The following is a 26626-nucleotide window of genomic DNA, read 5'->3' on the forward strand; positions in this document are numbered from 1 at the left end:
TGCAACTGGGGGAATCTGAAGGAGAAAACGATCAGCGTGATGGTACCAACATCAGGCCATCCGCCTCAGGGAACGCTGGCCCCAGCAGCTATGACGAAGAAGAGGAGGAGGAACAGCTGGAGTTGGAGCAGGAATTTCATGCCACCACTGACGAGGGCCAGAGCGGTGCACGTTGGACTTCCACAATTCAACGCGAATGGTCAGCAGAAGCAGACCAGGAGGAAGGTGACGACTATGATGCATCACAACAACTATCACAACGCTCACAAGAGGATGATGAGGATTCTGGTAGGACTCTGGCACACATGGCTCAATTCATGCTAGACTGCATTGAACGTGACCCACGCATTGTGCGCATTCTGGACAACACCAATTACTGGGTTTATACCCTTCTGGATCCACGGTACAAACACAATGTTCCAAAACTGCTTGAAGAAAGAGTCAGACAGGTCAAAATGGAAGAATACCAGCAGGCCCTTGTGGAGACTTTAGAGAGGAGATTGACATCCTCCCCCTCCTCTAGCCAGTTGTACGCAGACAGACTGACTTCCGCAAACCCAGGACGACCAGGAGGGCAGCAAACAACGCAAGCCGCAGCTAGTGCCCAAAAGGGAACGGTATCGGCAGTGTCCTTGGAGTGGGAAAATTTTCGGACACCCATGCAGCAGCAGCCCACTGAACAGCAAGCGTGCAGATCCACCTCCAACACCGATCGCCTGGAGAAGATGGTCAAGGACTACATGTCAGATGACATAGCTGTGTCGAACAATCCATCTGCACCCTTCAACTATTGGGTATCGAAGCTAGACACCTGGCACGAACTGGCAATGTACGCAATAGAGGTGCTGGCTTGCCCGGCAGCCAGCGTTATGTCGGAACGTTGTTTCAGTGCTGCCGGAGGCATCATCACAGATCGGCGTATCCGCCTCTCCACAGAAAATGCAGACCGTCTGACTCAAATTAAAATGAATCAATCCTGGATTGGAAATGACTACGCAACACTCCAGGACCCCAACCAAGTAACATGACCAATGAACATCTGGGATGGTGTAGCATTTCCGGTCCCTGTTTATTGAACCTCTCATCTGTATTACATTTATGACTGCATGGCGGCAAAAAGCATTGCTGCTATATCCGCACGCTTTTTGTCCTCATGCAAGGCCTAGGTTGTTGTGTCTCAAAAACCGTGGCCTTCTCCTCCTGCGCCTGCTCCTGTTCCATCACGTCTGCTGCTGCTGGGTTAGCGTTGCCGCGTGGTCCCTGTTTATTGAACCACTTATCTTTATTACATTTATGACTGCATGGCGGTACAAAGCATGCTATCCGCACGCTTCTTGCCCTCATGCAAGGCCTGGGTTGTTGTGTCTCACAAAGCGTGGCCTTCTCCTCCTGCGCCTGCTCCTGTTCCATCACGTCTGCTGCTGCTGGGTTAGCGTTGCCGCGTGGTCCCTGTTTATTGAACCACTTATCTTTATTACATTTATGACTGCATGGCGGTACAAAGCATGCTATCCGCACGCTTCTTGCCCTCATGCAAGGCCTGGGTTGTTGTGTCTCACAAAGCGTGGCCTTCTCCTCCTGCGCCTCCTCCTGTTCCATCACGTGTGCTGCTGCTGGGTTAGCGTTACCGGTCCCTTTTCCTGGAACCTCTTATATGTATTACATTTATGACTGCATGCCGACAAAAAACATGTTACCTGTGCAAAGAAAACAGACATTTCCCGCATTTAAAAGACAGTTTTCCCTTTGAAACTTTAAAATCGATTTTCTCAAAAACTATAAGCTCTTTTTGCTAATTTTTTTTCCTCTTGTACCCACTCCCAAGGTGCACATACCCTGTAAATTTGGGGTATGTAGCATGTAAGGAGGCTTTACAAACCACAAAAGTTCGGGTCCCCATTGACTTCCATTATGTTCGGAGTTCGGGTCGAACACCCGAACATCGCGGCCATGTTCGGCCTGTTCGGCCCGAACCCGAACATCTAGATGTTCGCCCAACACTACTGGAATCTTCCGACTCCAGCTCCTCAGTTTATGAAACCACGACTCCGACGCCAACTCTGACTCCGGGTACCCAAAATGGCTCCAACTCCGAGACCCCGACTCCTTAGTCTAATACGTAAAGGGATACTGTAGGGGGGTCAGGGGAAAATGAGTTGAACTTACCCGGGGCTTCTAATGGTCCCCTGCAGACATCCTGTGCCCGCACAGCCACTCACCGATGCTCCGGCCCGCCTCCGGTTCACTTCTGGAATTTCAGACTTTAAAGTCAGAAAACCACTGCACCTGCATTGCCGTGTCCTCGATTCTGCTGATGTCATCAAGAGCGCACAGCGCAGGCCCAGTATGGTCTGTGTCTGCGCAGTACACTCCTGGTGACATCAGCGGGAGCGAGGACATGGGCGTGCAGGCACAGTGGTTTTCTGACTTTAAAGTCAGAAATTCCAGAAGTGAACCGGAGGCGGGGCCGGAGCATTGGGGAGTGACTGCGCCAAAACAGGATGTCTGCGGGGGACCATTAGAAGCCCTGGGTAAGTTCAGCTTATTTTCCCCCGACCCCCCTACAGTATCCCTTTAACAGGGCTTTGGATTTTGTACAAAAATCACCGGACTCCAACTCCCGACTCCGACGTTTATGAAATTAACGACTCCAACTCCGACTCCGGGTGCCCAAAATTGCCCCGACTCCTCGACTCCGACTCCACAGCCCTGGCTTCAATATGAAAGCTGAGCTTCAGAATTGTAGTTTTTTTGTTATAAACCAACATTGTTTAGACACAGATGGTTAGAGTCACTAAGGTTACCCCAAGTCAGAGAAATAACTATTGTAGCTGTAGGTGATATTTTCCTGTAACCATCAAAGCAGCTTAAAAAAGATTGTCTGATATACCAGTACCTTCATCCAATCCGGTTACAGGCTTGTAGACATAAGTTGACCTTCCTTTCTCTCATAGATCCCCAGGAACTTTTTGTCCCGACAGAAGATTATTATGTTGCGGTCCAGATGAGGACACGACAACCAGCTCTGCTGCCCTGCCAGGTTACCAACCCATTGGCCAAGGTGACTTTACACCGAGAGTTCCCCCCGGAGCAGATCCCAGTGGATGGAGTGAAGATCTCGTATGACCTGAAGAAGGGCTTTGTCATCTACCAGCCCCAGGTTTCTCTCGCTGGGTCTCTGTACTGCATTGCAGAGTTTGAGAACCTTCGGCAGATGTCCACCAAGTATATGCTGATCTACGTACATTGTAAGTGTTCCATTCCAAGACAATTATCTGATCTAGCCCTAAAACTGAGAAAACTAAGGTCCATGCTCCACGTCCTCCTCCAACCCTCAGCTGCTCATACAGAAACTATAAGAAAAGCAAACCACCTAGGTGGCAACTTCCGTGTAACCTTAAAGGATACCCGAAGTGAGATGTGACATGATGAGATAGACATGTGTATGTACAGTGCCTAGCACACTAATAACTATGCTGTGTTCCTTTTTTTCTTTCCCTGCCTGAAGGTAAGGTAGCCTTACCTACAAATCTGTGCACAAGACCTGCCCAACGTACATTTCTGAGCTCAACAGATATATACAGTGGCTTGCAAAAGTATTCGGCCCCCTTGAAGTTTTCCACATTTTGTCACATTACTGCCACAAACATGCATCAATATTATTGAAATTCCACGTGAAAGACCAATACAAAGTGGTGTACACGTGAGAAGTGGAACGAAAATCATACATGATTCCAAACATTTTTTACAAATAAATAACTGCAAAGTGGGGTGTGCGTAATTATTCAGCCCCCTGAGTCAATACTTTGTAGAACAACCTTTTGCTGCAATTACAGCTGCCAGTCTTTTAGGGTATGTCTCTACCAGCTTTGCACATCTAGAGACTGAAATCCTTGCCCATTCTTCTTTGCAAAACAACTCCAGCTCAGTCAGATTAGATGGACATCGTTTGTGAACAGCAGTTTTCAGATCTTGCCACAGATTCTTGATTGGATTTAGACCTGGACTTTGGGCCATTCTAAAGGTGCATACACACATCAGACTATAGTCTTTGGAAACTGAAAGATCACAGACCAATCTTACCACCCTTCATGTAGTATGAGAGCCATACCTACACAGTCTTTTCTATGGAGCTGAACTCCACATCAGAAAAAAATCTTGGCAAGATGCTGCACACACAGATGCTGTACACACAGATGCTGTACAGACACAAAAGATCAGTATCTGCAAAAGATCTGTTCCTACCAAAAACCCATCCCTGCAAATTGCAATCATAGTCTATGAGATCTGCAGATCATCATACACACATGATTTAACTGACATTCATCTGCAGATCAGATCCACCAGGATGGATTTTCAGATCTGTGGATGATTGCTTGATCTGCAGATGAATGTCAGTTAAATCATGTGTGTATGATGATCTGCAGATCTCATAGACTATCATTGCAATTTGCAGGGATGGGTTTTTGGTAGGAACAGATCTTTTGCAGATACTGATCTTTTGTGTCTGTACAGCATCTGTGTGTGCAGCATCTTGCAAAGATTTTTTTCTGATGTGGAGTTCAGCTCCATAGAATAGACTGTGTAGAGTATGGCTCTTATACTACAGGAAGGGTGGTAAGATTGGTCTGTGATCTTTCAGTTTCCAAAGACTATAGTCTGATGTGTGTATGCACCCTAACACATGGATATGTTTTGTTTTAAACCATTCCATTGTTGCCCTGGCTTTATGTTTAGGGTTGTTGTCCTGCTGGAAGGTGAACCTCCGCCCCAGTCTCAAGTCTTTTGCAGACTCCAAGAGGTTTTCTTCCAAGTTTGCCCCATCCATCTTTCCATCAACTCTGACCAGCTTCCCCCAGAATATATGTAAAGAGAAGAACCGAGAGCCAAAATATAGTGTAGTAGGTTATGGTAATGGACAAAATTAAAGAAGAGTACAACAATATACTCACAAACATGGGTTACCTCCAGGTAACCACTATATAAGCAGGTGAGGAGATTAGCCTGTCCTCACTCAGGAATAAGAAGTCGCTCTCTGTAGATAGGAAAAAGATGGGGTATCCCCCTCCACCCAGAAGCACCCCCAGAACATGATGCTGCCACCACCATATTTGACAGTGGGGATGGTGTGTTCAGAGTGATGTGCAGTGTTAGTTTTCCGCCACACATAGCGTTTTGCATTTTGGCCAAAAAGTTCCGTTTTGGTCACATCTGACCAGAGCACCTTCTTCCACATGTTTGCTGTGTCCCCCACATGGCTTGTGGCAAACTGCAAACGGGACTTCTTATGCTTTTCTGTTAACAATGCCTTTCCTCTTGCCACTCTTCCATAAAGGCCAACTTTGTACAGTGCATGACTAATAGTTGTCCTATGGACAGATTCCCCCACCTGAGCTGTAGATCTCTGCAGCTCGTCCAGAGTCACCATGGGCCTCTTGACTGCATTTCTGATCAGCGCTCTCCTTGTTCGGACTGTGAGTTTAGGTGGATGGCCTTGTCTTGGTAGGTTTACAGTTGTGCCATACTCCTTCCATTTCTGAATGATCGCTTGAACAGTGCTCCGTGGGATGTTCAAGGCTTTGGAAATCTTTTTGTAGCCTAAGCCTGCTTTAAATTTCTCAATAACTTGATCCCTGACCTGTCTGGTGTGTTCTTTGGACTTCATGGTGTTGGTGCTCCCAATGTTCTCTTAGACAACCTCTGAGTCCGTCACAGAGCAGCTGTATTTGTACTGACATTAGATTACACACAGGTGCACTCTATTTAGTCATTAGCACTCATCAGGCAATGTCTATGGGCAACTGACTGCACTCAGACCAAAGGGGGCTGAATAATTACGCACACCCCACTTTGCAGTTATTTATTTGTAAAAAATGTTTGGAATCATGTATGATTTTCGTTCCACTTCTCACGTGTACACTTTGTATTGGTCTTTCACGTGGAATTCCAATAGAATTGATGCATGTTTGTGGCAGTAATGTGACAAAATGTGGAAAACTTCAAGGGGGCCGAATACTTTTGCAAGCCACTGTATATATCTGTTGAGCTCAGAAATGTAGGTTGGGCAGGTCTTGTGCACAGATTTGTAGGTAATGTACCTGCCCGTCCCCTCCAGGTCCTCCAATGATCTCCGATACACCACACTCTCACTGCTACAGTGACCCCCGCCAATATCGGATGTATCTGAACCTCTGACTACACACCACAATGCATGAACAATGAATTGGGACCGTTCAGCTGAGCTTAGCTGCAATACCCAGACGAGTCCTCCAGGTGGCTCCACTCACCCAGAAAAACTAATATTGACTGACTGACTGTCTTATACACAACTATGAGAGACTTTAGTGGGTACATCTGGCCTTTCCTGAATTGAAGAATATTAGTTGACTTCGTTGTGCAGGTTTTCCTTGTGCTTTGATTATATTAGCCGCGTACAGAGACCAGACAATATAATCAGATCAGGCAGCTGTTCCAGCTCTTCAGTTGGAAGCAGAAATTTGGGCGCCCACTAGCGGTGGAAGTTTGGGCGCCACCACAAGCGCTGCCTATTGAGTTTATCAGCACGGAGCTGAAATTCCCGTGGCACCCAATATATATATCGTAGGCGCCCAAATATCCTTTCCTTGCCAATAAACCTCAAACATTTTATTTTGGGTGTTTTTTTTTTTAGCGGCGGGGTGTTAAGTGTTAAGGTTAGCCATGGGTTTTGTGGAAATAGTTACGGTTAGCCGTGGGGAAGAAAAAGAAAAGGTTAAGGTTAGGTGTCAGGCAGGAAAGACTGAGGTTAGCCATGGGGGACGGGGAGGTTTGTAGGGGCGGGGAAGGTTAAGGTTAGCCGTGGGGTAGGAAGATGGGGGGGGGGGGGGGGGTTGTGGCAGTGGGGAGGGTTAGCCATGAGGGAGAAAGGGTTTTGGTTAGCTGGTGGGGCTGGCTGCAGCGGCAGGGACAGTTAGGGTTAGCTGTGGGGGTGGAGGAAGAAGGGTTGAGGTTAGCCGTGAGTGGGGGGTTTTGAGGTGGCGGAGATGGTTAAGGTCAGCTCTGGGGTGGAAGGGTTAAGGTTAGCCGCGTGTTTGCACTGTTTTGCGGCAGCAGGAATGGTTAAGGTTAGGTGGCGGGTAGGAAGGGTTAAGGTTAGCTGTGGGTGGGGGGAAGGGGGGGTTTGTGGTGGCGGGGACGGTTCAGGTTAGGTGTTGGGTAGGAACGGTTAAGGGTAGCTGCGTGTTCGGCCTGTTTTGCGGCAGCAGGAATGGTTATGGTTAGCTGTCGGGTAGGAAGGGTTAAGGTTAGCTGTGAGTGGGGTTTTTTGTAGTTGCGGGGACGGTTCAGGTTAGGTGTTGGGTAGGAATGGTTAAGGGTAGCCGCGTGGTTGGCCTGTTTTGCGGCAGCAGGAATGGTTAAGGTTAGGTGGCGGGTAGGAAGGGTTAAGGTTAGCGGTGGGTGGGGGGATTTGCAGGATGGTTAAGGTTAGCTGTGGGGAGGGGGCTGGTTAACATTAGGCATCAGTAGTGGGAGGAATCAGTGTGAGAATAGGCTTAAGATTAGCTATAGCAAAATATTGGTTTAGGATCTTTTTTTTCCCACAATTTAATAGTAAAATATCAGTAAATTTACCGATATTCTACTATCGTGTTTCCTGGGTGCCCAGATTTCCCCAGCGCCCTTTTTTGATGCACGCCTTCAGCCAACCAACTAAGCACAGAGATAGCCAGTAGGAATGGTCAATGAGATTCAAATAAGTCCAAACTGATGCAGGATTATTCAAATTCTGCATGTAGATATATGCGGCTAGAAAATGGACCGATCAGTTTAAACCAGGGCTGTGGAGTCAGAGTCAGAGCAATGTTCGGGTACCTGGAGTCGGAGTTAGAGTCAATGGTTTCATAAACGGAGGAGTGGGGTAATGTTTGTACCAACCCCACAGCCCTGGTGAGTATTAGACTAAGGAGTCGGAGTAATTTTGGGTACCTGGAGTCGGTGGTTTCATAAACTGAGGAGTCAGGAGTTGGATGCTTCTGGTACCGCCTCCACAGCCCTGGTATAAACCTTGGTGGGACCTCATTGGTCCATTTTCAAGCTGCACACATTTGCATACAATCGCCAGCCTGCATGCAGATATCATTTTAAAGTCTGAGACTTTTCTGTGTGTTTTTTTCCCTTTAGACCCATCCGCTCCACCTAAACCTTCCATAGAAGCGTCAGTGAAGTCTGTTCGGGCCGGGGAGAATTTCATTGTCACTTGCACTGTGCTGGGAGATCTGGATATCCTGGTGGAGTTTACCTGGGAGTACCCCGGGCAGCAGGTAAGACACACTTCTCAGGCTTCCCATTGTAAGTAAACCAGATACAGTGTGTGCTGCCTACAGTCAGTGTATGAACAAGGATGATGCGTTACACGTAGTATACTTTACTGGCAGCAGGTGGCAGTATTGTAGCGTCAGTAACCCGATTCTTCTGCTGAATGGTCTCGCTATAAATAGACCATCAGTGTTCAGCATTAAGTAAGGCGAAATACACATTTTTTTTAAAGTGGACCTGAACTCAGAACTTCTTCTGTGCTCTAGTCTAAAAGACAAGCTGATACAAATCTTGCAAAAATCTGCAGTGTATCTGCTTCCGTGGAAGCAGACAAAGGGTTAACATCCTGTGTTTACAAATTAGCAGTTCTGCCGTGGCAGGAGTTTCCTGAGCTGACACGGCTGAGAGATCAAATTACAACTGGTGATTAGTCACAGATGAGGGGGATTATTAGACAGGCTAAACTTTCTAAATACATACAGGGCACATTTCTCTCCGTTTTTCTAGTGTCCTGTGCAAATTCAGGTCCACTTTAAAAAGCTTTTTGGCTTACTGGGCCTGAAAACACATTGGCGTAGTAGCTATGCCATTGCTGTGCTGCATGTTGGAATATTTGCCAGGACACAGCATGCATGGAGTTTGTGTGTTCTCCCTGTATGCCTGGGTTTCCTCAGGGCACTCCAATTTCCTCCCCATATTGTTGGTAGACTACGTTAGGGGGAACTTATGCTGGGAATACACCATGAGATATTTTGGCAGATAGATAGTTCGATAGAGAATTTGACATGTCCGACCTGATTTTCGAGCGATTTCTCATAGAAGTGAATGGAAATTGATCGGAAAAACAATCAGACATTAAATCTGATGAAAAATCTCATTGTGTATTCCCAGCACTAGGGCCTGATGCAGCAGGCAACTGTGACATTGCCATGCATAGAAAGTGCACAGCAATTTTACCAGTGCTAACAGCAGGGGGCAGTGGAGACACTCTTTTAGCTATGGAAATAGTGTCAGGTAGCCTTTGGCTGAAATGATCACGCAGACTAATCTCACTTAGGCACCTACAAGTGCAAAACGCTGGCGATTACCACCGGCGTTTTGCGGGAGTGATTTTTCCACGATTTAACACCAAAAAAAAAAAACACTGGACAGTGCAGCGATTTTCCCGCGTTCGCGTTTAGCACTCCTATAGCACTGAAACGCCATCGCCGGGAAATCGCCTGAAAATGGTGCAGGCTACACGTGTGCGTTAATCACCGGCGATTAACGCAAATCGCCCAAGTAAGAATGGGCCCATTATTGCACTAGCACTTTAAAAAACGCTAGCGCTTGAGCGTTTTGCCGAAATCGTGGCAAAACGCTCTAGTGTGAATGGGGCCTTACATTTGGGAAGGGGTGCTATACACACATTTTCTTCAGAGGCGGTCTTTAGCGGCTGCTCCGGCCAAGTATAATCGAATGTGTGCGCAAATCTTCAGTGGTAACCCTGGTTTCTTATTACTACTCGTTCTTGAGGGTGTGATCAGGGCTAGCTCTAGTTACAAAGGGCCCCCAAAATTCATCTTAGGTCTCCCCTCAACTTTATTGTGGGCCCTGGCACCCTTGCAAAGTTTTCGGCAGTCCCGGCTGGCGAGCTTCTTCAGTAGCGTGTGACTTGGTGCGCTACCACATTCATCCCTCGCAGGGTCGCCTCCTCTCCATGACCCAGCGCACGTTATTACATATTATGCAGCCGGGTCACTGACCAGATGTGTCCAGTGGGAATGTACAAAGCCACAGACTAATAGAGGATTGCGCCAGCCGAGACAGTCGCTACTCTGCCAAAATCTTTGCACAGATACCAGGACCACAATGTTAAGGGGAGGGGAGAGCCCAGGGCTAGGGATGATCAGAACCAGCAAATTCCATTCCACCGGAAATCACGGATTCCGTCAGAGTTAAATTCCGTTGCTATGAAAATTCCACCAGATTTGTACGAAATTCCAGATTCCGTCTGAGAAAATGTTTCTCTCTCCTCCTTCTCCATCATCTTCCAGGGAATTGTAGTTTTTCAAAAGCCAGCTTACATACCATGGCTGGGAATTGAATCAAGGTCTCAGTGTGTGGTAGGCAACTGACTTAACCGCTATACCACCAACAACACTACATGCTGAAGCCAGCCTAGCATGTACCATTATGATCAATCCAAGAGAAAAAGTAGCATGTCAAAAGCCAACTCACCATGTCTGGGAATTGAACCCAGGCTGGGCTGGGAATTGAACCCAGGTCTCAGTGTGTGGTAGACAACTGACTTAACCGCTATACCACCAACAACACTACATGCTGAAACCAGCCTAGCATGTACCATTATGATCAATCCAAGAGAAAAAGTAGCGTGCTTAATGATTTGTAGCATGTCAAAAGCCAACTCACCGTGGCTGGGAATTGAACCCAGGTCTCAGTGTGTGGTAGGTAACTGACATAACCACTATACCACCACCAACACTACATGCTGAAGCCAACCTAGCATGTACCATTATGATCAATCCAAGAGAAAAATTAGCTTGCTTAAGGATGGGTAGCCAGGCATGGCCTTGCCTTTTGTGTTCAACAGTTGTCCGAAGAGAACCCCAGATAGCCAGGTAAATTCATCTCTCTCTAGTAGGGATGGTCACTGCTTTCCACGGAATTGTATTTTCCGGAATTTTCAGGTGGAAATTAGTCATTCTGTTCCGTTTGGTCGGAACGGAATTGCTTTTTCAATCTGGCAGAATTCCGAAAATGCCTGGGAAATTCTGCCGGTATCCGTTGATGGTTTTAAGCTGAAAATTCAGTTCAATGGCATCACGCCCTAGAAAGAGAGAGAGCTCATTTTTCTCTTGGGTATATCACAATAGTACATACTAGGCTGGCTTCAGCATGTAGTGTTGGTGGTGGTATAGCGGTTAAGTCAGTTGCCTACCACACACAGACCTGGGTTCAATTCCCAGCCATGGTGAGTTGGCTTTTGACATGCTACTTTTTCTCTTGGATTGATCATAATGGTACATGCTAGGCTGGCTTCAGCATGTAGTGTTGGTGGTATAGCGGTTAAGTCAGCTGCCTACCACACACTGAGACCTGGGTTCAATTCCCAGCCCAGCCTGGGTTCAATTCCCAGCCATGGTATGTAAGCTGGCTTTTGAAAAAGTACAATTCCCTGGAAGATGATACCAGAAGAGAGGAGGAGGAGGAGGAGGAGGAGGAGAGATTTTCTTTTAATTCCAGAAAATTCCGCGGAATGTAAAAAATTTCTGCGGAATTACGTGTTAAAGGTTTAGCAATTCCGTTCCGACTCTCGGAATCGGAATTGACCTAATTCCGTCCGGAATTAAGAATTCCACTGAATCCAGCGAGCATCCCTACCCAGGGCGAGGCAGAGGCGAGAGGCTCCAGCCTCAAGGCGCAGTGTACGAGGGGGCACAGGGCTGGGCCAAGGCAAAGGTGAGAGGGGCTCCAGCCTCAGGGCGCAGTGTAGGAGGAGGCACAGGGCTGGGCCGAGGCAGAGGTGAGAGAGGCTCCAGCCTCAGGGCACAGTGTAGGAGGGGGTGCAGGGCGGGTCCAAGGCAGAGGCGACCTTGTCCCAGATCTGCCGGGTGCAATTGCCCATTTTGCCCCTATGGGCGGTCAACCACTATGCCACTACATTTGGAGGTTCCCCAGGTTACCTTGTCATTTTTTCTGAAGTCCTTTGGATTACATAGCTGAGAATCAAAGATCCGGATAGCTTTTCTATTTAGTTTGGTTGCAGTTGAAGTACACCTGAAGTGAGAGGGATATGAAGGCTGCCATATTTTTTCCATTTAAAGGAGACCTAAATTGAGAGGCAAATTGGAAAGGAGCGCTGTAAAAAACAGAGCAGGAGATTTGGGTGCAGCCGGCGCCACCTTAGGCTGTAATAGGAATTACATCTATAGCGGCGATCAGTGGGTAATTTGGGCGCCGTCAACTGACGGTGCACAAATTACTATAAAACACTAATTCGGCCGCGACCAATAACTGGAAGCCAAATTACGTCTTTCCCCGCCATCCATGGCAACCTGGAGGAGGAATAGTACTTAACACCGCCGGGACTTGTGCTGGAGTAGAGTGAGCCGTTTATCAGCTTTATCCTGCGGCCAAATCTCCCAGCGGCTGTATAATAGGTATGCATTGGAAATACCAGTTGCCTGGCTGCCCTGCTGATCTATCTGCCTTCAGTGGTGTCTGAATCACACATCTGAAACAAGCGTGCAGCTAATTCAGTCACAGTTCAGTCAGAGCACCTGTTCTGCTGCATGCTTGTTCAGGGGCGATGGGCTAACCCTAGAGGCAGATCAGCAGGACAGCCAAGCAACGTGTATTGTTTAAAAAGGAAATAAAATATGTCAGCCTCCACATCTCTCTCAGTTCAGGTAAGTTTTAAAATTTGTGCTGAAACATTTTTCTCTCACACAGCTTGGCCGACCTCCGTACGTCAGAGAGAGCACGTCCCAAACCAGACGGGCGGGCCAGTTACTGCAAGAATCGCAGAGCGTCTTGTATATCGATGAATCCCGTGCAGTGGATGACGGTAAATACATCTGCACTGCTCAGAATCTACAGGGCAGCGCCTCTGCGGCCACACAAGTCACCGTCCTCCCCGCAACCGCCGCCTCCACCGGGAGAACTCAGGGATAACTCCGCCTCTGCTGTACAAATATGTAACGCCAGTGATGTCATCAACCAGCGCCAGCATCACAGACCAAACGGCCACGGCACTGCAAGACCAAGAATGATCCGTCTGTCTGCAGCTTGTGAAAGGCTGGTTTCAGCGCTCAGTCCCTGGAGCCGCGCCATTGTATCAGTTACAGACGTGTATTATAAAAGCGCCCCATATCGAATGACGACTTCTGCAGTTTACAACTCTCGTTATTGGTATCAGAACGATTCCCAAGGCTGCACAACGTGTAATCTGAGCCCAGTAACTCCGCACATAAAATATTTCTGGTGTGTAAGTATAGACTTTCATTAACAAGCTTCATGCTTCTCATCGTGTGAAAGCAGTGATCTCTTGCCAAGAACTCGCGGTGCCATTTATGAAGGGGAAATTAAGAGGCACTCCTTGTAGTCCGTAGCTGATAATCACAATCTTTGCTTCATTAGAAAGACTGCATTACTTACGATTTTTTTTTTTGATTTTTTTTTACTACACATGGACAGCTGAACGGCATGCAGGGACTGTTTTATGTAAAATGGGGCAAAATGAATTTGGGAACCCCTTAACTTTTATGCTGCACTGACAGTAAACATGTGTCCTCCCCAGTGCATGACTTGTCGAGCCGTTAAAAAGAAACCGTAACCAAGAATTGAACTTCATCCCAATCAGTAGCTGATGCCCCCTTTTACATGAGAAATCTATTCCTTTTCACAAACAGACCATCAGGGGGCGCTGTATGGCTGCTATTGTGGTGAGCCCCTCCCACAGGAAACTGAGGACCATGGTCCTGACATCACACTGTGGGAGCCTTGTTGCATTGTGGGAAATAACAGTTGCTTACAGCTGTTTTCAACTGCCAAAAAAAAAAGCAGCATCTCCTTCCAGTGACATCACCTGCCAGCAGTAAAGATGTCACCATGTGATAAATGTCAGAATGTAAATCAGGGAGAGGAAAGCTTTTACAATGGGCAAACACTGAGTAAATCATTTATACATAATTAATGTGAAAATGAAGCACTTTTTTATTACATTATTTTCATTGGAGTTCCTCTTCAAAGGGAACCTGAACCAAGTACATTTTTTGATAAATAAACACATAATGTACCTACAAATTAATATTACATACTAACCTCACTGTCAGTTCCTCTCAGAAGCTCACCATTTTCTTCTTACAGTGATCCCTTCCAGTTCTGACAATATTTTGTCAGAACGGTTATATATCAGTTGCTGTCAGTTATAACTGACAGCAACTGATATATAAGTAAGGTAATGTCCATGTTTCCCTATGGCTGAAGAGGGTGACTACAGTTTAACAGTGTGCTGACCTGGAAGCGGTTATGGGGCTATTTTAAAATGGACAGAGGATTCCATCGATCACAGTGGCCAAACAGGATGCAGGAGAGGAGAAAGAGATTGATGAGTAGACTACACAGGAGGTAAGTATGAACTGTGTATGTTTATGTTTACTTTTTTCAGATCAGGTTTGCTTTAAAGAGGACCTGTAACCCAGGACTGAACTTCATCCCAATCAGTGGCTGATACCCCCTTTCCCATGAGAAAGCTTTACCTTTTCTCGAATAGATCATCGGGGGGGGCGGGGTCTGTAAGGCTGATATTGTGGTGAAACCCCTCCCACAGTGTGATGTCACGACCAAGGTCCTAACAAGCTTGCTGTTTGTGAACCTCATTGCATTGTGGGAAGTAACAGCTTTTTCCAACTGCCAAGCAAGCAACATCTCCCTCTGTGCATAAGAACTCTCAGTAACGAACATTCCGTACAGATCACCTGGCAGGACTAAAGAGGTCACCACCAGGGATACATTTTAGAATGCAAAACTGGCAGTTCTTAGGCCACATTCAGTGACGCCGTCAGGAATGGGACATCATCTCGCCGTTACCACACGTTTAACCGCCATGTTAGTGTGGCGGCCATTTTTAAACACCCAAGAGCTGAAGATGCTGCCTCCAATGAAGTCGACACTAACTGAACAAAGACATCAAACACCCCTCCCCCCCCCCCCCCCGCATTTCTGTTGGCTTTCCCCATCCTTCACACCTAGCGTGGACCCAACGCCAGCTCACCACACCCGATGTATGAAGCAAGCACAGTACATAAAAGTGAGGATTAAATCCATTTATTAAAACGCATTTCTGAAATGGACAATGGATTTGTACAACAGTTATAGTGGAAAAGTCAATGCAGAATATATACAAGAAAGTTTTATTGCTGAAATATTCCTAAACTGTTACTACAGGAAACAAAGAGGAACTCATGAATGACAACTGTGCAGGTTATAGAACAGCGAGAGACACTGACTGGTGTCACCGGCTGCAAAATCCCATTTATTAAGAAGTAAATGTAGGTGGCCCAGGGCCCCGGTTATGGCTGCAGCTACAAATCTTGGTCCAATAATTAACGGAGATGGAATATGAAAGCTGCCATCTTTGTTTCATTAAATAACCCCTGAAGTGAGAGTGATATGAAGGCTGCCATACTATCTGTTAAAGGGAACCTAAACTGAGAGGGGTATGGAGGTTTCCTTTTAAACAATACCAGTTGCCTGGCAGTCCTGCTGAGCTCTTTGGCTGCAGTAGTGGCTGAATCACACCACCTGAAACAAGCATGCAGCTAATCCAGTCTGACTTCAGTCAGAGCACCTGATCTGCTGCATGCTTGTTCAGGGGCTGTGGCTAAAAGTATTAGACACACAGGATCAGTAGGAGAGTCAGGCAACCGGTATTATTTTAAAAGGAAAAGTCCATATCCTTTTCTGTTTAAGTTCCCTTTAAATAATACTAACTCCCTGACTTTCCTGCTGATCTATTTGGCTGCAGTAGTGTCTGAGTAACACCAGAAACAAGCATGCAGCTAACTCAGTCTGACTTCAGTCTGCATGCTTGTTCAGGGGCTATGACTAAAAATATTAGAGGCAGAGGATCAGCAGGCCTGCCAGGCAATGTGTTTTGTCTAAAAGGAAAGTAATATGACAGCCTCCATATACTGTATCACTTCAGGTGTAAAATGAATGTCAGCAGGTTGTCAGGGTGATATTTTAGTGTGTCAGTCCACAGTACCCATCATAAAGGCACGGCAGTCAGACCTGCTTGTTTGATCAGAGGCAGACAATCGCTACAAAAGCTCGAAATGTATCATTTTTTAAAAAAAATTTGCTGCAATCTTTCTTTCAGATTTGATCTTTCGATGCACTTTTCATGATCGATTTGTATAGAAAACTTTAAAGTGTGTGGCACAAATCGATGTGAAACATTACTTTGGTCAGTTGTAAAAGGGAAAAAATATAGACCCGAAAGTTGAAATTTTTTGATCAAATCGGAATGTAAATCCTTCTTAAACGGTTACGATAATGGGAACCATCGATAACTGCCTTCCGCTTAGTTTTGTTAGTTTAAAATCGAGTCGAAAGATCGAATCTGAAGGAAACATTTTCCTGTTAAAGCGGATCAGAGATGAAAAACTAACTATAACAAGTAACTTGTCTATATATCTTATCTAAAGTTTAGATAGTTTACACAGCATATCTAGCTGCAAACGGCTTCAACAATTTACGATGATTTATTCCTGTGATACGAGGGCAGCCATGTTCTGTTTGTCATCATTACACAGGCAAGCTGCTCTGCATCTCCAGCCCTTAGCCTGTGAAAAATTCACTCACCTCTCCCCTCCCCCTTTAAAATCAATGGCTAGTAACCTCCTCCTCCTACTTCACAGACTGAGCTCCCATAAGCCCTTGCTACATGGGTCTGAGTGCCTTGGGGTTTTGGAGAAGCTGTGCACGAGGGTTTATAGGGAATTAGAGTATTAAACCAACAAAAGAAAGTATTTGGCTTGAGGCATACCCTATAAACTATATGAAAGGAACACAATTATGCAATGGAGTAAAAGTTTATCTCGGATCCACTTCAATGGACACCTGATGGCAGATTCCCTATTCCTCTCCCTAGCAGTTTCCATAAAGCAGATATTAACCAGTTATTCCCCAGTGTACACATGCAAGGCATAGCCAATATCTGACAGAAGCCGCTCACAGCAATTATCCAAGACTACTTCTCTTGGATTTGGGATAGTCAAAAGCACTTTGTGTGGTTTCTAATTGGGCCAATTTCCTGCTGCATTTAGTTTCCATTTAAACTGCATATAAGTCGGATTTCCAGCATCTCACTGACCCAGGCCTTGTTCTGAGCCAAAACAAAATATTATTTATCACTTTAGGAATTAATAGTTTTAGTTGGCTTTTGTAAGCTATAATCCAGATTCCTATGAGAAATTGAAAATGCACACTACCTTGTTCTGTGTTCACTATACAATTTTCTGTTCACTTTTGAAGTTCCGTTCATACTGTTCAACATAAACTCAATCACATTAAAAACACAACAAGCAGTGGGTTTGGGCAGTAATGGTGCGTACACACATCCAATTCTGATTGGCCAATCATTGGACAATTTTACCCCCTCCATGTAGTAAGGAGGGCCAGCAGATTTTGAATACTATGAATACATTGTGTAGGTAAGCTATCATACTACATGCAGGTGGTATAACTGACCAGAGATTGGCCAATCAAAATTGGATGTATACGTGCCTTAAAACTGCACTAATATAAGAAGAACGTATGTTCAGTTGTCACCATTTCTCAAAGCAGACAGAAGCGTGCCTAGTGGGAAAGCGGCCCACCGGAGCTCTTTACTGATCCGGAAAGAAGCGCATATTGTTCTGGCTCAACCTTGTTTTTGTCGGTATAACTGGTGACGTTTCCATGGTAACAGTCAGTTTACATCAAGGCTGTCAGTTTTTCCGGAACTATATCTACAGCTAATAGTAATCGTGTGCATGCCACAGACATCTGTATCTGGTCTCCCCTGAAGGTTAGAAGTAATAACTGCACCTTTGTAATATAAAGAGAAACTTGTTCAGCTGCTCCTCAGACTAATTCGTCACACTGATGGCAAACCTGTTTATTCTGCAGAACGGATACAAAATGACTGAAAAATACAAAGAACAAGAGCGCAGTAGGAGAGGACTCCGTTCTCAGGTATCCTGGTATCCCATAAGATGCGCATTCTCTCTCTTAAAGGGGAACTGAAGATAGAAGTATATGGAGGCTGCCATATTTATTTCCTTTTAAGCAATACCAGTTGCCTGGCAGCCCTGCTGATCTACTGCCTCTAATACTTTTAGCCATAGCCCCTGAACAAGCATGCAGACTGAAGTCAGACTGGATTAGCTGCATGCCTGTTTCTGGTGCGATTCTGACATTACTGCAGCCAAAGAGATCAGCAGGATAGCCAGGCAACTGGTATTGTTTAAGAGGAAATAAATATGACAGCTTCCATACTCCTCTCCCCTCAGGTTCCCTTTAACCTCTTCTCAGCCACCATACACATCTGAAGAGGAGTTAGAGAAGCCTTTGACTATACATAGGCATATTTCTGGCTGTAGATGGATCATGAGAGACACTTGAAACTCTCAGAGAATCGCAAGAAAAAGAGAAAAAAAAAAAAGTTATATTTGCAAATGTGCCGGACCGGTTTGCATCCATTAAAGTGCAATAAAACAAACAAACATGGAGAATGGGGTATACTTGCCTTCTACAGCAGGAGCACTGCAGGCAAATCCCTCACATCCTGCCGCTGCCATCTACAGCACGTAAAGCAAGGTGAGCGAGCACAGGCTTTGACTGACAAGTTTCCCACCCTCCCTCTGACTGACAGGGCCACGCCCTCCCACCATGCCTCTGACAGGTCCCCCATCTTCCCACCATGCCTCTGACTGACAGGGCCCCGCCTTCCCACCATGCCTCTGACTGACAGGGTCCCGCCTTCCCACCATGCCTCTGACAGGGCCCCGCCTTCCCAGCATGCCTCTGACTGACAGGTCCCCCACCATGCCTCTGACTGACAGGTCCCTGCACCCTCCCCACCATACCTCTGACTGACAGGTCCCCTTGCCTTACCACCATATTTCTGATTGACAGGGCCCCACCTTCCCAGCATGCCTCTGACTGAAGAGTGGGAGGGTTTGGTGTCAGGGAGTGGAAGCTGGATGGCTCATTTTGAAGATCAGCGTGTTATTAGGCACTTGGGTATCTGGCAGCTGCTCCCTGGCCAGAGAAGAGGTGAGTATACTTTCTCTCCCCAGATTTAAACACGTTTCAAAAGTTCTGCATTAAAAGCATTTAAAAAAAAAAAAAAAAAAAGTTGCCCTCATTCTTTAATGGGAAAATTAAAAGGACTAGGAACGTCAAAGTCACAGTACTGCCTACTCCGGCCAAAGGATGGGCATGTCTGATTTCATCCATAACTTTTTATATAAAAACGGAAAGAAGTTCAACTAAAAAAAACTTCAACAACCAAACAGCAAACAATGGTAGTGTATTAATGAAATGACCGACTTGTAACTTTGCATCAAATGCTTATGAAGGGGAACCTGCTGAGGAGACGGAACAGAGATCCAGCCAGCTCATCGGGGGTCTCAGAAGGAGAGATTCAGGTGTGCTGAGCTCATAGAATCAGTGAAGCTTTAATGTACGCATGAAGTGAAAAGAACGCGGCGGCTGACACATTTACTTTCTTTGGGAACAGATGGCTATCGCCCCTTTAAGACCAGAGCAGTCTTGTGCCCTTTTAAGAAGTGTGAATGCTGCGATTGGCTCACATCAGTCATGGGGTCACTGGCTCCTGCCTGATATACAGAAGCTCTGCTGTCAGTGTGGCAGCAGAGCAAGTGAGAGCAGCAACACGGACAGCAGCGGGAACGCCGAGAGCGAGCGGACGGCGGGGTGATGGAAATCTAAGCATGGCATCAAGCACCGCCGCCCAGAAGCGGTTAAACAATGCACATTGCCTGGCAGCCCTGCTGATCCTGTGTCTCTAATGCTTTTAGCCACAGCCCCTGAACAAGCATGCAGCAGATCAGGCTCTGACTGATGTCAGACTGGATTAGCTGTATGCTTGTTTCAGGTGTGTGATTCAGACACTACTGCAGCCAAAGAGATGAGCAGAACTGCCAGGCAACTGGTATTGTTTAATAGGGAATAAATATGGCAGCCTCCATAAGCCTTTAACTTAAAGTTCCCTTTAACATCTTAAAGGATGAACAACCTAATCATACTTCCAGAATGTGCAGCATTGGGCTTCTTCTCTGTGCCTATAACTGTCTTCAAACTAATTCTTGTGCACCCTGGGCACTTATTGATAAGCAGGACTCCAAGCCCTGACTCCATAGCCTGGTACATACTTGCTATTATAATTGGCCAATCACTGACCAATTATACCACCCTCATGTACTGTGAGGGTTAACCTACAGAATCTGCTCATTGATTGGTATACACTTTTAATTACGATTGGCCAGACTAAAAGGACATTTATACAGAGAAAAATGGGGGCTGCCTTATTAATTTCCTTTTAAACAATACCAGTTGCCTGGCAGCCCTGCTGGTCTATTTGGCTGCTGTAGCATCTGAATCACACCAGGAACAAGCATGCAGCTAATCTTGTCATATGTGACAATGTCAGAAATACCTGATCTGCTGCATGCTTGTTCAGGGTCTATCCAATGGTAGGTGATTGAACTTGACTCCAGAAACTCAATCCCAGCGGGAGAGTTGGTGCCGGTGCGACTCCTCCAAGCAGGTACATCGCCCCTGCTCCACAACGTGATACAGATTCTAGTAGAAGGAGGCACTCCACAGGCAAGAACTTGCGTTCAGTTTTATTGCATGTCGATACACACTACATGTTACGGGCTCCGCCCTTCGGCTGGAACGCAAGTTCTTGCCTGTGGAGTGCCTCCTTCTACTAGAATTTGTTCAGGGTCTATGGCTAAAAGTATTAGAGGCAGAGGGGCAGCAGGACAGCCAGGCAATGTGCACGGTTTAAAAAGAAATAAATATGGCAGCCTCCATATCCCTCTCAGTTCAGTTGTCCTTTAAGCCATGACATGTTCTATCCTCTCCTGATGTGACTCCGCCCTGTGTAATAACAACTCCATGCCAGAGGCAAAGCAGTCTTTGGAGGGTCTAAGTTTGGACTGGTAAATCTCTGTGCAGGAATAGTTTAGAAAAGCGGGACATTACATGGATAATAACGGCACTTAGTTCAGATTCTGGCGCCTACTTGTACAGCGGGCACCAGAGGGAGGGATATGAGGATCTGATAAATACAGTAAGTCTTATAAGCACATGGTGTCGCCCCCTAGTGGTACTGTCAGAGTGTACGCAACTGACCAATATGGATTCAGGTTTCCCTAAAATAAATGCAAGAGAGGCAACAGAAGAACAAAAAAACAACCGAATATTCTGCCAGTAAAATCTAGTGTTCATGCCAACAGGCATGGATAAAAGTAAACTTAAAATACAGTATATACATTTGTAAAATTTCAAAATAGTGGTTGGAGACTTTCCAAAACTGGAGAAATATGAGAACTGGAAAGGCTGGCCTGCCTGAAAGACTGAATTTCATTTGAAAGGGCATTTTCAGGTTTGGGAACCTTATGAGTTTAGTAGAACTCCCTGAGGCCTGCTGGAGGGATCTCCTCTGAAGACCATCTCTGGTCCCAGCTAACCGCCTCACATTGGAAGGTAGCCCTACCTACTCAGTTGCCCATTTTTACATGCCACCGCTTCTCTGCACCAAGCCTGCTCACACTCCTCCTCTGGTATGCCTCACAGACCTCCAAGAACAGCCAATCACGTGTCTGGTGTTTGGCATGTCCACCAAGCTCCTCCTCCGGCAGTAAGGCCTTTTTTTGCAGCAGCAGAAGCACCTACCAGATGGATTTGAAGGACTTGGCATCATGCTGTACTCTACCAGATTCTGTAGAACAAATAAACTATAAAGGCCACTTGCATCAGACAGACAACACCATTATTCTGTGTGGGTGGCTGTATCAGTGAGTAGGTGGCATTGGGGTGGAGACCTTCTTGGACCACATGAACAAGCTAACAGATCAAAATAGCAGGAATCCACAAACTAATGTTCACTGTTGGGTGGCCGCACCCTTTAAACAACATCGTCTTTCCTACGTAGAAGGTATTCTTGCCAGCCACGGGGCAAAAGACAAGATGAAGATACAGTTCCAGAAGTAATAAAATAAATAGGACATTTCCATGACTGGAGGAACCTCCTCTTGTCCATAGCTGGTAGCGGGGCTTCTCCGCACAAGATGGGAATATAAACCTCTGTCCACAAATACACAATGGTCCATGTCTCAGGTAACCATGATGGAGACATCCTGTGTTGCCATGGCGAGGGAGAAATGGGGCGGTCCGTCTCCGTTGACAGTTCGGTACGAGTTCTGCTCCTTGTCACGTTGGAGTTTCTCGCAAAGCTGTTTCTCTTTTTCAAGGGCGACCTGAGCGTTCAGCAGCTGCTCCGTCAGACGGCTTCAGAAAAGGAAAAAAAAAGAGTCAATGAAATAAGCAATAAAAAAAAAAAAAAAAAAAACCTTTCAAAATAAAATGAGAAGAGGTTTTTAATTGTATCCTGTGTGGCCACCTACAGGGATTCTCAATGTTTTCTGAATTACAAGGCACTGTACATACACATGTCTATCTCCTCATGTCACCTCGGGTATCCTTAAACAAGCGGACAGTCGGGGGAGTTTTTCACATAAGACCTTGTAGTTTTTGAGAACTGCAAATTAAAAATGTTTTTTAATCAAATGGAGTTTTTATTTTTTATTTTTAAAATTTCCTTTACATTTTTAAACATGAATTTTCTCAAAAATGACATCTTTTTAAAAGAATTAATGATTGCATGTATGGTAACCTTTGCTATTAACAACTAAAACAGGCTAAAAATGACTCGAAATTACGAAAGAATTTCGCAAAATCAATTCGATGTCTAAATCGTAATTATATTGGGCCGTTATTGTGAAAAATGTACGAGACATGTTGCGTAATCCTAATTAGCAGATTACAATCATCAGTACTAGAGGTACGTACACACGTCTGATATTTCTGAACGACTTGTTGTTCAAACCGGTCCAGTTTGAACGGCAGTTTGACTTGTTTGAAAGGCTATTAGTTTCAAACTAGTAGATTTTCAAACAACAAGTCCGTTGATCAGTCATTTGTCCTGGTCCATTGTTCTATTAAGTCCGTTGATCAGTCATTTGTCCTGGTCCATCGTTCTATCAAGTTCATTGACCAGTCAAACGACATGTAAATTAGCTGTAAATAGCATTTCAAGCATCGGGCATAAAATCAGACGTGTGTACGCACCTTAGTACCTAAGCAAAGATGGCAGCTGCCCCACTATTTCATATATGCATTGTTCAGGGATTTCAGACTCGGCCACTGCCATTTACATAGGGATAGGAAGAGAGAAAAACAGAAAACATAATAGCCTCCATTCTGGAAGCCTTAGCATCCGTTTTAGCGCATACATGGTATTTTACGGCATACGGTAAAAGCAGTTTGCTATTCTGGTAGATTTTAGTCATAATTTAAGGAATGCAGTAAATTAGGTCATAAAATGTGCTGTATTTTGCAATATTTGACTGAAAATCTTTTCTTCGGTAAATTAAGTGCCAACATGCCCCCTAATGTCTAGATCAGTTTAAAGGTACGTACACACGCACTATTGTAACAAACAACGGGTCCGTCAGACCCTCCCGCTCAGCGGATCGTTCAGAAACCGCCTTATCAGTATGCCAACAGTGCGTACACACGCACTACGGTCGGCTGAATGTCCGCCCAGCAGGAGGGTCTGAAGGACCAGTCGTTGGCGGCCGTAGTGCGTGTGTACGCACCTTAAGTCCAGCCTGAAGGTAAAGTCAATTTGCGTGCATTTTGCAGTTTTTATACTTTCCATAGGTTGCTACATAATAACAACCCCCCCCCCCCCCCCCCCCGCCCCCAGAAAAAAATAAAAAAAAATAAAAAAAAATACGATACGACTTATGGAAGGAAGGTAGATAAAGACTATTATAATTATTTACTGCATGCCAACCGCTGAAATACTGTACTTTAAATCTTTGATAATTGCCCCCCCGACCATAAAAAAAAGAGACCACAGATTGAGGTATTTTACCGACAAATACATACTTATAAAACGCACATAACTATCAGAATTGAGGCCAATGTAATTTAAGTGACTGCTACAAGGAATAACATTATTTATAATGCATTTTATTCAGTAACAGACGTTCACATAATACTTGAGAGAAACGGAGAAAAGTATTTTTACTAAAAGCGGTATTGTCTCCATAAAAATCAAAATTCAACAGCAACTGGTCTGAGCGTATTAAGTGATAAAGATGCTAATCCTGCATCCAAAACTTTTTCTGCTGTTATGGTTTGGAGTTATCACATACTTTAGGAGCACTGGCCCTTTAATAGTCAGTGCCAAACAGTTGAATGCTGGGGGTTCTTTTTATCTAGAATATATTCCTTCTCTTCCATTTATTTCCCTTTCTAGCAGTTTATCAGAAACACCCTCTGATTACTTTGTTTACAAGCAAGGCTGAGGTGACTCAGTGATTGGATGTGTAAATAAGAAAAAAAAAAAAAGACAGTGTAGTTAGTATACACCTCAGTGGGAGTGTCTGAAGACTCTGGGAGGAGGGCAGCTAATGAATACACAATGAGCAAGAGAAGGGAGGGGGGAAACAAGAGTCAGGGAGGATATGATGTCAACATTAGCTTGGCAAGATGGCCACTGCCTAGAATAGGATTTTCTGCTTTCCCTTTATAACATTCACAGGAATCATTACGTGGATAGCACAATACATCTGTTATGTAAGTAGAAGTAGTATTTATCTACTTATATATGTGTTTTTTATTTCTAGGTTAGCATGGGTGTCGCTTGTTCTTTAACGGGCTTCTTCCAGCCAACGCATAATCCATCTGTCCCCTGGATGTCCTCCTGGTCTCCTCCGGTCTGCTGCTGTCAGCGATTCAGCTCAGTCACAGACTACTATGCATTCCCGATTCCCGCCGCTCACATCATCTGGTTACCCAGGGTGTTCTGCGCATGCGTAATTTGTTAAAACAGTAACTTCGCTTGTGCAGAACAGCCCCGACCATGGGTGCGCGATCAGCTGGTACAGGCGGCCAGGAGTCGGGATAGCACAGGTGCAGCAGTCCACAACCTAGCAGAATCGCACAACTGAGGGGACCAGCAGGACACAGAAAGAGCAGACAGACTACAGGGGGCCTGGAGGAAGCCTATGCAAGTAAAAATCCTTTCCTCCCAAATGTCTCGGGCTTACTGTAAGGGGCACCATGGCGTAAAATGATGTAAACACATACAAATAAGAAGTACATTTCTTCCAGAGCAAAATGAGCTATAAGTTACTTTTCTACGAAGGCTGCTGAAGCTTACAGGAGTTAGTAGAAATCTGATGGAACTGACAGGTTTTTGACCAGTCCATCTCTTCATGGGGGGGGGGGGAATTTTCAGTATTTCATGTATTCTTTACAGAAACACTCCCTGGAAAGGATTTATACAAAGATGCCAGCCACCCCTTTTACCTGTTTGCACACTATTCTGACAGATGAACCAAGCAACTGCTGTTCACCAAGTGCTTTTGAAAAAAAGGGAAACCCTGAGGAGATGGGCTAGGCCAAAACCTGTCAGATTTCTACTAACTACTGTAAGTGACAACAAGAAAGGAGAAAAAAGTAGTTTATAGCACAATTTACACTGGGAGGAAATTTCCTTTTTTTAAATTACGTATTAACATTTTTCGGGATAGTGGTCCTTTGAGCACCGCAGTGTAAATCGCAGTGATTTACAAAAACAAAAAAAACCCTGTAGAATGTAAAATCTATATACAATCGAGTCTGTATGTTAGTGTAGCTATGGTGATTGGTGAGGATCAGTGACGGGGCTTACATGGTCATGGCTGCCTGGTTCTGGGCCTGCGCTCTCAGAGCCTCCCCTTCCTGCTGCAGGCTGTGTAATCGCTCCTCCAGGACCACATTCCGATCCATCTGTAACCATAATAAAGAAATGCATCAGCGGCAACATTTGGGATGGTGAACATCTAACTGGCAACATGCAACAATGCCGGGCGCAGAGTCCTAATCAGGGATGAATATCTTACATGGACACAAAGGCCTGGGTCTAGGGTGGTGGATGAATGGGGTGGCAGCATATGAAAGAGGATGCTGCAGATGGGGAGCAGTACATAAAGGAGAGGGGCTGTACACAATGTACCATCTGCAGAAACAGCTTTCACCAAAGTGGTCAATGACTTGTCCTAGCTAAAGCTGAAGGCAATTACGTCATTCTCCTCCTCCTTGACCTTTCAGCAGCTTTTGACACAGGAGACCATCCCCTACTTCTCCAGTCCCTCCAGTCCATGGGCATTTATGACCTTGCCCTGGCTCTCATTCTACCTATCCAACCGCACCTTCACGACCACCTTCAATGAGTCCTCATCCACCCCCAACCGCCTAGGCTCGGTCCTTGGCCCCCTACTGTTCACCCTATACACATCCTCCATTGGCAAGGTTATCTCCTCCATGGGTTTTAACTATCATCTGTATGCAGATGACACCCAGATCTACCTCCACACCCCTGACATACCCACCACTACCATGGACAAGGTCTCCTCCTGCCTATCCGCCATCTCCTCCTGGATGTCCGCTAGGTTCCTGAAACTAAATCTAG

At 45.5% G+C, this 26626-nt stretch overlaps 2 protein-coding genes across 3 annotated transcripts in view; one reads left to right on the forward strand and one right to left on the reverse strand.

Moving 5' to 3' along the window:
• Positions 1 to 15139, forward strand: part of LOC137564479 (platelet-derived growth factor receptor-like protein) — a 32791-nt gene extending 17652 nt beyond the window's left edge. The window contains exons 4-6 of the mRNA XM_068278385.1: positions 2955 to 3248; positions 8161 to 8300; positions 12751 to 15139. Of these exons, the coding sequence (XP_068134486.1) occupies positions 2955 to 3248; positions 8161 to 8300; positions 12751 to 12972 (656 nt within the window). The 3' untranslated portion in view covers positions 12973 to 15139. The remainder of the gene's footprint in view (positions 1 to 2954; positions 3249 to 8160; positions 8301 to 12750) is intronic.
• The window catches only part of CCDC69 (coiled-coil domain containing 69), a 69841-nt gene continuing 58330 nt past the window's right edge, over positions 15116 to 26626 (reverse strand). For both annotated transcript variants that reach the window (XM_068278388.1, XM_068278386.1), the window contains 2 exons: positions 25847 to 25944; positions 15116 to 22389 (listed from right to left, as the gene is read on the reverse strand). In XM_068278388.1, coding sequence (XP_068134489.1) covers positions 22215 to 22389; positions 25847 to 25944 — 273 coding nt within the window. In that variant the 3' untranslated portion in view covers positions 15116 to 22214. The remainder of the gene's footprint in view (positions 22390 to 25846; positions 25945 to 26626) is intronic.

This window comes from Hyperolius riggenbachi, chromosome 3 (assembly GCF_040937935.1).
Source record: "Hyperolius riggenbachi isolate aHypRig1 chromosome 3, aHypRig1.pri, whole genome shotgun sequence".
NCBI lineage: Eukaryota > Metazoa > Chordata > Amphibia > Anura > Hyperoliidae > Hyperolius > Hyperolius riggenbachi.